We start from the raw sequence: 9,061 nt of genomic DNA, 5'->3' as shown, positions 1-9,061 counted from the left end.
GACTGGGGAGAGCACAGACCATGCAGGGCCTCGAAGGCCAGGCCAAGGGGCTGGGCCTTTGTCCTGGGGCCACCAGGGAGTCAAGGATGGCTGTGAGCAGCGGAGGGCAGGGTGAGGATGGGCTGAGAGGCTGAGACTGGAGGCAGGGAGGCTAGGGAGGAGGCCGGGGTGAAGGCCCAGGGAGGAGAGGAGGCCGGAGCTAGGGTGGGGAAGATGGGTGAGGGGCAACGGGAGGGCCGGGCTGGGAGGCTCTGAGGACCTGACAGGGAGGGAGGGGCCAGAGCCACCCCGTGGGTGCGTGGCCGGGCTCCACCCACAGGTCGGGAACCCGACAGGGCGCGTGGGTTCGGGGAGACGCCGAGCTCTGCTCCGGGCCCCAGGCATCCCTCCCACACCCACAGGTCTTCTCGCTGATCGTCTTCTCGTCTGTGCTGACCGACGGCTTCCAGAACAAGACGGACTCTTCAAAGCTCCACTGCGTCCTCAACGGCAACAACGTGGCCTGCAGCTTCGCCGTGGGCGCCGGCCTCCTCGCCTTCCTCAGCTCTTTGGGCTTCCTAGCCCTGGACGCCCACGAGGGCCGCATCGCCAGCACCCGCTTCAAGACGGCCTTCCAGCTGCTGGACTTCATCCTGGCCGGTGAGCCCCGGCCCACCCGGCCGAGCTGCCCTGCCCGGCTCCCCGCGCTGCCTGGCTCCCGGGCCCCAGGACTCCGCCATTGGCCCCCAGCCAGCCTCTGACTGTCCCCCACCGGTGACCCAAAGCGTCTACACTTGCAATTTCCTCCCCGGGGAATTATAACTCTTCCTTCAGACTCCTGTAAGGTTGACCTCTTCTAAGCACCAGACCAATTCCAGAAGCTTCCCTTCTGGCCGGCCTTTTCCTCCCATTCACCTCCCTCCTTCACGGCACACTTGTTGCAAAGCCTCGGGGTGGCAGGAGGTGGAGTTCGGGGCCCCCAGCCAGACAGACCTGGGCTCCAAATCTCAGCTCAGGTGCCTCCTCGCCCTGTGCGCCCTGGAGGGGCTCCCCGCCCCCCAGCTTCACTGGGAGCTGGGAGGAAAAGCCCACCTTGCAAGGTCCTTCTGAGGAGGGGACGCCCATGGTGATGTGGACCTTTCCTGGGCACCTCCCCCGTGTCGTTTCCCCCTCAGAACCACCCAGGAGGTAAGTCCTGCACATGCGCCCACCCACAGAGAAGGGAGAGGGCTCTAAGAAGCTCATGTCCTTGGCGTACAGCTGCTGCCGATTCTAGGCTCAGAGCAAAGTCCCACCTCCCTCTCCACTAGCCAAGCACCCTACATAGAGCACAGCACTCAGTAAGCGCTAAATAAATGCACACTTCATTTCCTCAGGCCCAGGGCTCCTCCCTCTCCATCTAGTCTCCCCCCCCACACCCCCATCCCAGGGCTGAGGGGTCCTTCAAAGGCCGTGGAGTCCAGCACTGTCCAAGAGAACTTTCTGGGAGGGTAGGGACGTCCGGTGCCCACGCTCCCCAGTGTGGGCACCACAGGCCACATGTGGCCACTGAGCACTCGAAGTCTGGCCGGTGTGACCAGGGGCTGCGTTTTGTTTTGTTTTTTTTTTTTAATTCAATTTTCATTGATTGAAATGTAAGTAGCCGCGTGTGACCAGAGGCTCCACTCCAGCGCGGGGAGCGGGGAGAGGCCGCTGCAGACCCAGCCTGGCCCCCTGCGCTCACGGCGGCCCTTCCTGAGCCAGCTCTCCGCCCCCCTTCTCTCCTGCGCCCCGCAGTCCTCTGGGCCGGCATCTGGTTCGTGGGTTTCTGCTTCCTGACCAACCAGTGGCAGCATTCGTCACCCAAACAGTTCCTCCTGGGGAGCAGCAGCGCCAAGGCCGCCATCACCTTCTCTTTCTTCTCCGTCTTCATCTGGGTGAGGACGAGCCCCTCGGGGCCAGCTGCAGGGCGGGGTGGGCGGGCTAGAGCACCTTCTCCCTCACCGGCTCTCTGGGCCCCCGCGGACCCCTTCTGAGGCTCCCAGGCAAGTCGGAAAGCGGGCGCCAGCACTGGGCATCGTGCGGGTGTCCTTGTCCGGTGAGGGGTCCCTCTCCGCCCTCTCCGGCCCGCGCCGGCCTCCAGCTCGCGCTTCTCTGCCCACAGATATTCCAGGCCTACCTGGCCCTCCAGGACCTGCGGACCGATGCTCCGGTCCCCTACAAGCGCTCCCTGGACGAGGGTGGCGTGGTGCTCACAACCCTCTCCCCGCCTTCCGCCGCCAGCCCCATCAACATGCCCGCCGCCGGCCCCAACAGCCTGAGTTACGCCAGCTCTGCCCTGTCCCCCTATCTGACCACTCCGAAGGTCCCCCGCCTCGCCATGATGCCCGACAACTAGACACCCTCCTCCGCCTCAGTAAAGAAGGGTTTCTGAAAACTGCCCTCTGTCCCGGTCCTGTCCGCTCCTCTCCGCGGCCTCGGGTGGCCCAGGGCGGGGAGAAGTCCTATGAGGTCACCCCAGGGGTCTCTGCGGGTGGTCCGTACCAGGTCCCAGACTCTCCATCCGGGAACCAGCGTGATAGCGGCAGCATCGTGGTGACAGGAAGGGAACACATCTTTCGGGTCTGGGACACATCGAGGCCTTTGCTCGCTCCTCACACCAGCCATGGAGGGGTGTACGAGGCACCCCACTGGACAGACGAGGAAGCTCAAGTTCAGGGAAAGGAAATGCTAAGAACCAGGGCCACCGACCCTGGGACCGGCCCCCGAGCTGACGCCGAAACCCAAGGCCTTTCACTCATCTCGGTGACAAGGCTCACAACTCAAAACGGAGCTGTGCGGGGCGTCCCTGAAGGAACGGGGTGGCGAGTCCGTGGCTGGGGTCCGGGGGCCTTTGAATATTTGGAAGGCCGTCTTGGGGAAGGTGAAGGGGTTTTATTCCAGAACCCAGGAGCTCATCAGGGACTCATAAGCACGACTGCCTGCAGGGTAACCCCCGCGGGTGTAGCACCCATTAAGAGAGTGGTGGGGACAGGGCGGCCATCACGCGTCACCTACCGCTCAGCACCACGGGCCCCGGAGCCTGGAGCCACACTGTCCGATTGAAATACAGTGCGAGCCACAGAGGGAGAATTTTAAATAGTCCAGTAGCCACATTAAGAAAAGAAACGAAACAAGTGGAATTTGTATATATTTTATTTAACCCAGCATATCCAAAATATCGCATTTCAGCATGTCGTCAGGATAAAAAATTATTAGGTAGCTTCCAGTCTCTCATACCATGCTTTCGAAACCCTTTGCGGATTTTACATCTCGGTTTGGACTCGCCCCATTTCAAGTGCTAATGTCGCACGTAGCTGATGGCTGTGTTGGACGGTGCAACTCGAGAACCTTCCGTTTTTTTCTAGAACATTAGACATCCTTCTTATGTGGAATTAGTTGGCAACACATACAAAAATATATATATATTTTTAATGTTTTGCAGGCCAAATGGAACACACTCACGCAAGGGTCACGGTGGCCGGCGTCCATTTACAAACTGGACAAAGGGATAGCAGTTTGCGGAGAGTCGGATGTGGGTTCCGTGGTCCCTTTGTGCGGTTTCCTGTGTGGCAGGCCGCGTGCTCAGTTCTGGGGGGACGGAATAAGTAGGGCGCAGCCTCTGTGGGCACGGGGGGTGAGGGGAGAGATGGCGCGGTGCAGTGGGCGGCACCGCGCTGTGGGAAATGGAAGGACTCGGCCCTAGTCCTGGCTCTGTCGCCAGCTGGATTAGCCGGGACGTGTCACTTAATCTCTCTGGGCCCGAGCCGTGTTGGCTGGAAAACTAGAAACTCAGAGCAGACTGAGATGGATGCTCCCCAGACTGCATTCGAAACATTCCAAAGGTGCCACCTCCCCACCCCGGCCCGCCTAGCGGCCCCGTTCCTACATTTTCCTATCAAGCCTCTGCGCCCCGCTCCTCAAAACAGGTCCCTTGGCTTTAAAGAAAGAAAAACAAACAGCAGTGACTAAAGACACAGGCTCCAGCATCACCCCACTTCTGCCACTCACCCTCTGGGCCTCGGTTTCCTCTCCCACAGGGCGCCCCCCCCCCACAGGGGAGCTGAGGCCCAGTGGGCTTCTCCGTGGAACCCACACTGCCTGGCACTTACGAAATGCGCAGGAAACGCCAGCTACATGCCCTCGGAAGTTTCTAGAGCCATCCTGTGGGAGAACTGGGGGGTGAAGGAAGGTCTCAGCGGACATCTGGGGAGTCTGACGAAAGCCGGGGGCCAAACCCCCAAAGCTGACAAGGCAGGTAACTCAGAGGAAGGAAGCAGGCCGGGTGAAGTCAATCTAGAGGAGACTAGGAAAACATCTCTTTCCTTTTGACTCCGCCAAACAAAAACAAAAAACAACCGTGTCAGCCCGATAATAAATGGTGACAAGCCCTCAGCCAAGGCGTGGGGACTGTGATGGAAAAGCTCACATCCCATCCATTCAGCCCCAGCCATCTGCTGCCACCCAGAAACAAGGACTCGGCATTGTCAGACTGATGGATTTTTTTTTTTTCAAGAGAAGCCAGAAATTCAAACAGCAGTGCGAAACTCTGGTTTTTAAAGACTGGCAACTGATTCTTTTTTTTTTTTTTTTGGCAAACAGAATAGCTCAGACGAGGGTGGGATGGGGGCTGCCCGTTGGTGACCTCTGAAGGTTGTCTGCAACCCTGAGATTCGGGGGTATAGTCAGGGAAGTTCTGTGCCAAGATAGGAAGAATCTTCGAGATTTTTTTCCTCCCAAGTGTCTTCCCCGGTGGAGCCATGAACAGTCAGGGTGCGGGTCAGAGACTCGGGGAACCTAGTTTCTCATCTTCCTGCTCCTCCCAGGCCTCAGTCGCCTGCGGACAGTCAACGGGACAAAGCAAAAGCAAGAGAGAGGGGCTGGGGCGGTACCCCACAAACGCCAGAGAGAGGGCGAGGAGGAGCGAAAAGAGAGGCATCATTTTCTCCGATTTATTTCAAGAGAACAAAGAATCGACCATCAATTCTGTACAAAAACATGGCGGCAGGGTCAGGGTCACCCTCGGGCCAGCCCCCTTCCTATGCCCAGCCCTTCGCCCTGCTTAAATTGCCCCCCAAATGAGGACAAGACTAAAAAACCCCAAACTCTGGGAAAAAATTATCATGAAAAATCAGGAGAGGCCTTCCCTCCCCTCCTCCCTCTCACCGAAACACAAGTTTTGGGGTGGGGGGCGCTGTGTTCATGGCAGCAGGCGGGGGAGCGAGGCCGGAAGGCGGGTGTAGCAAATTTAGTGTTTGGCAAACAGTGGGCTGGGCCGTAGGATCTGGAAGGGAGCTGAGGGGCTCGGGGAAGAGAAAAGATCTCCAACACTGCACCCCCACCTTTCCATACAGGACCCTCAAAACAGTTTATAAAAATCGGGGCCAGAGAGTAGAAGAGAAAAGAGTCATCAGAATCAAAAACTAAATAGTGGAAAGATTTTTTTTTTTTTCTTCTCTAAAAAGCAAAAAAACTACAAACAGCCCAGGTCCTGAGCTCCCCAAGTCTTGGATCCTCCACCGCCCTCTGAAACCCGCAGGAGGGGGACGGGGAGTGGGGAGAGGTTGGTTCTTAAAAAAGTCACCCCTGGACAGGAAGGCCCTTGTCTTTCGTCGCCTTCCTCTGCCCCTCACCGCCACCGAGCAGAGGGCTGGCGAGGACCAGGGCTACGCTGGCAAACTCAGCTTCTTCCCCTTCAGGACTGTGAGGAGAGAAAGGGGGCGGGCGTCATCACGGGGCCCCCAGAGGAGGAGACAGCCCCCCACACCCAGAGCAGGGACCTGGACAGTGATGCGAGGAAGGTCAACCTCAGGACGCTGGCTTGCAAACTGGGGAGATCGGCCTGAATTACTGAGGGGTGGGGTGGGGGGACCCTAGTCGCATCCTAGGGGCTGAGCGAGGAGGTGAGAGGACACCCCATTTCTCCCGGTGCCGGCTGCCCCTCTCCCACCCTCCAGGGACTCTTGGGCTGGACGCTTGGGATCCTGGAGAGAGCTGGGGTCAGAGGGTCTGGCGAGGCTGGCCGGGGGAGCCCACTCGCCCCCTGCCCTTCGTCTAGAGGGGCCTCGGCGGCTTCCAGGCCTCTGCCCCCCTCTCTCCTCTGTCCTCCGCACCGACCGACTCTGACTTCTCAGGCCTCAGGCCCCTGCTTTAGTCATCGTCTCCTGTAAGGGGTCCCCTCGGACACTCCCCGCCCCACATAAAGGAGCCCCCTTGCCATCCACGGCTGCTCCCCGACACGTCCCTGGTTCCTTCTGCCACAGCCCTCCTCACTGCTCCCACTCATCGCTCTTCACTTGTTCATTCGCCATCCTCCCCGCCAGAATGACACGGGGAAGGGAGGGCCTCGTCCACCTTTCTCTAGCTGTAGTGTAGTCACGGGAGCCCAGCCCAGCCCTGACTAGGGATGTAGACTGTGCTCAGTAAATGTGTGGTTGGTTGAATGAATGAATGAATGAATGAATCTGGGTGGGCCTGAGTCCCTGAGGGTGAAGACAAAGACCAAGGGGCACGGGGGAGGCCTCCCCTTTTCTGAGCGCTGCTGGGGCTGGGAGGTGGGAATTCCAGAATTTTATGGGTATGAGACTGAAACCCTATGGATCTAGAACCACAGGCAGGAGAGGGCTTAGGGACAGATTCCAAGGGAGGAGACGCCAGAAGCCACCCCTGACCTTCTCTTTGTCCTGTCTCCTCCTGCAAATACCCGGGGGCTGGGGAGAGGGACGCCTGGCCTCTGTGTGGTCCAGGGAGGAAGGACTGCTCTGCGGGAAGGCAGCCCCCTCGCTCTCTTCCCTCAGAGACTTGGGGCCGAGGAGAGCGACTTCTTGGTCTCTAGGGAGGCCGAGGCTGGAGGGCTGAACTCCTAGGGGGGCGGTGAGCCTGGGACCCTGGGATCTAGGAGAAGCAGCTTCTGTCCCCTGAGTGAGACAGGGCCGGGGAGACGGAGGGCGGGAGCTGGGGAGGGAGCGGGGCCCTTTCCGGCCAGCCCCCTTTGTGTGGCTACCTTTGGTGATGTAGAGGTAGAAGAAATCGCAGTAGAGGACCGTCTGGACTAGGCCGGCCACGATGGCGATGAGGTCGAAGAAGCCCTCGAAGTGGTAGCGCCAGATCCAGTTGAAGAGATAGAGCGTGCGGTAGACGCCCAGCGCGAACAGGTAGTGGCTGGTGATGGTCTCCGCCTCGCCCGTCTTGCTCACCATGAAGAGCTGCGGCAGGATGGCCACGGACTCCAGGTAGATGGAGAAGGTCCAGAGGATCTGCGGGGAGCCCGGGGAGCAGGGGGCAGAGGGCAGGACGAGGCGGGAGGGGACAGGGTGGGAGAGAAGGCAGACTGTAGTGACAGGTGCAGACGGTGACTTTGGAGAGAGAACGAGACAGTGACGTCTGCTGGGCATCGCCTGTGTTCCAGACTCGCTCTGCCCACCGCATGTACATTCTAACTTAACCCTCACAGCGACCCCCTGGGGGAGGTGCTATTATTATTTTTACTTATTTAACTTTTTGAGGTGAGGCAACCCTTGGTTGACGTCACAGATTGCAAGGACCTTGTCAGCTTACAATCCTTTATTTTTTATTTTTTACGCCTACAGCACCTGGTCTTCCTAGGTGGTCTCCCATCCAAGTACTAACCAGGCCCGACCCTGCTTAGCTTCCGCGATCAGACGGGATCAGGCACGGTCAGGGCGGCGTGGCTGTAGACAGGAGGTGCTATTATTAGCATCCCCATTCCACAGAGGAGGAAACCAAGGCCCGGAGAGGGAAAGAGACTTGCCCAAGACCATGCGGCTGGTGAGGGGCAGAGCTCGGATTCGAACCAAGGGCCGAGTCGGTGCTCATGAGCATTTAGCAATTACGCTTCCCCCAAAAGGCGGACCTGGCTGGAATCTGGGCTCGGAGACTTCTCTTCTATGGGACCTAGATCTTCCGAGCCGCGCTTGTCTCTAAAATGGAGACGGTTTTCCTGCCCATAGTTTTCCTGCCCCTGGGGAGGCGACATTCAGTGCGCCGTCTTCACAGACATAAACCAGACTTCGTCACTCCCCGGCTTAAAACCCTCCAGCGGCTACTTCTTATCGCAACCAAAATAAAAACCAAATCTAATCTCGGTCCACCCTCATCCCCTGTTCCCTCCCGCAGCTCTCTGGGCTGCAGCCAGGTCTTCTATCTGGTCCTCCAACATTCCAGGTTCCCACCGCTCCGGGGCCTTTGCGCTTGCTGTTCGCTCAGCTCTCCCCGCAGAGTGTCGCATTCTGCCTCTTCCGCCTCCTTCCAGCCCCAGCTCCTCGGTCAGCTCCTGAGAGGCCTCCGCCGACCGTCCTCCCCCCAGGAATGTCCCATCACCCCGTCTCGTCTCCGTCCTGGCAGCTCTCACCAGAACGTGAGCCATGAGTCCCAGGATCCTACATCTTGTTCACCCCATGACCCCAGCACCTGGCACGATGCTTGGCACATATCTGATGCCTGAATGAATGAATGAATGAATGAATGGGAGCGATCTCCCCATATACTTGTCACAGACCAACATTTAGGGACCAGTGACAGTCATCACTAGTGAGCAGGACAGGGCACCACGGGAGCGGGGAGAAGGGACTGCAGACATCTGTCAGCCCCTTTCAGTCCTCAGCAACCTGAAAGTCCCACCTGGGGTGACTCATGATCTGCAGACCCATTGACACCTCCCTCAGAGAACATGGCCAGGTGGCCGATACGTCTCTCCCTCGGCTGTTTTGGTTTGGGGAAGGAAGTGGGGAACGTCAGGGCATATTCAGAACCACACACACTCACGTGGCATTTACGACGTCCCGGGCACTGCTCCTTGCACCTCACAGGTTTTAAATGGCTACTGCCTTCACCCCAGGAGGTAAGTCCTATCCTTAGCCCCATTATACAGATGAGGAGACTAAGACCCAAGGTCGCACAGCTAAAATGCGGTCGAAACAGATTCCTACCCAGACAGCTGACTCCAAGAGTTGCTCCCATAATCTCCCAGAATCCTCCAGCAAGTCTCCTAGCAAGTCAGGTTAGTGGGGGCTCTCGGGAAAGATACCCATTAAGTTGAGGCACA

General features: G+C 58.6%; 2 protein-coding genes and 1 pseudogene across 5 annotated transcripts in view; 1 reads left to right on the top strand and 2 right to left on the bottom strand.

Annotated features, from left to right (window-relative positions):
* Nucleotides 1–3,247, top strand: part of SYNGR4 (synaptogyrin 4) — a 10,022-nt gene extending 6,775 nt beyond the window's left edge. For 2 of the 3 annotated variants that reach the window (XM_023522137.1, XM_023522136.1), the window contains exons 3-5: nucleotides 402–639; nucleotides 1,806–1,895; nucleotides 2,123–3,247. In XM_023522137.1, coding sequence (XP_023377905.1) covers nucleotides 402–639; nucleotides 1,806–1,895; nucleotides 2,123–3,063 — 1,269 coding nt within the window. In that variant the 3' untranslated portion in view covers nucleotides 3,064–3,247. Of the gene's footprint in view, nucleotides 1–401; nucleotides 640–1,755; nucleotides 1,896–2,122 lie in introns of all 3 variants that reach the window. The other variant, XM_011378156.2, reaches the window with a different exon arrangement.
* A 1,262-nt stretch (nucleotides 3,248–4,509) lies between these two features.
* KDELR1 (KDEL endoplasmic reticulum protein retention receptor 1) overlaps nucleotides 4,510–9,061 on the bottom strand; it is a 7,957-nt gene continuing 3,405 nt past the window's right edge. For both annotated transcript variants that reach the window (XM_011378155.2, XM_023522138.1), the window contains exons 4-5: nucleotides 7,001–7,253; nucleotides 4,510–5,698 (exon numbers count right to left, since the gene is read on the bottom strand). In XM_011378155.2, the coding sequence (XP_011376457.1) occupies nucleotides 5,664–5,698; nucleotides 7,001–7,253 (288 nt within the window). In that variant the 3' untranslated portion in view covers nucleotides 4,510–5,663. The remainder of the gene's footprint in view (nucleotides 5,699–7,000; nucleotides 7,254–9,061) is intronic.
* LOC111730741 lies at nucleotides 7,578–7,696 on the bottom strand (annotated as a pseudogene).

This window comes from Pteropus vampyrus, unplaced genomic scaffold (genome assembly GCF_000151845.1).
Source record: "Pteropus vampyrus isolate Shadow unplaced genomic scaffold, Pvam_2.0 Scaffold333, whole genome shotgun sequence".
Taxonomy (NCBI): domain Eukaryota; kingdom Metazoa; phylum Chordata; class Mammalia; order Chiroptera; family Pteropodidae; genus Pteropus; species Pteropus vampyrus.
This window is presented reverse-complemented; position numbering and strand designations above follow the sequence as displayed.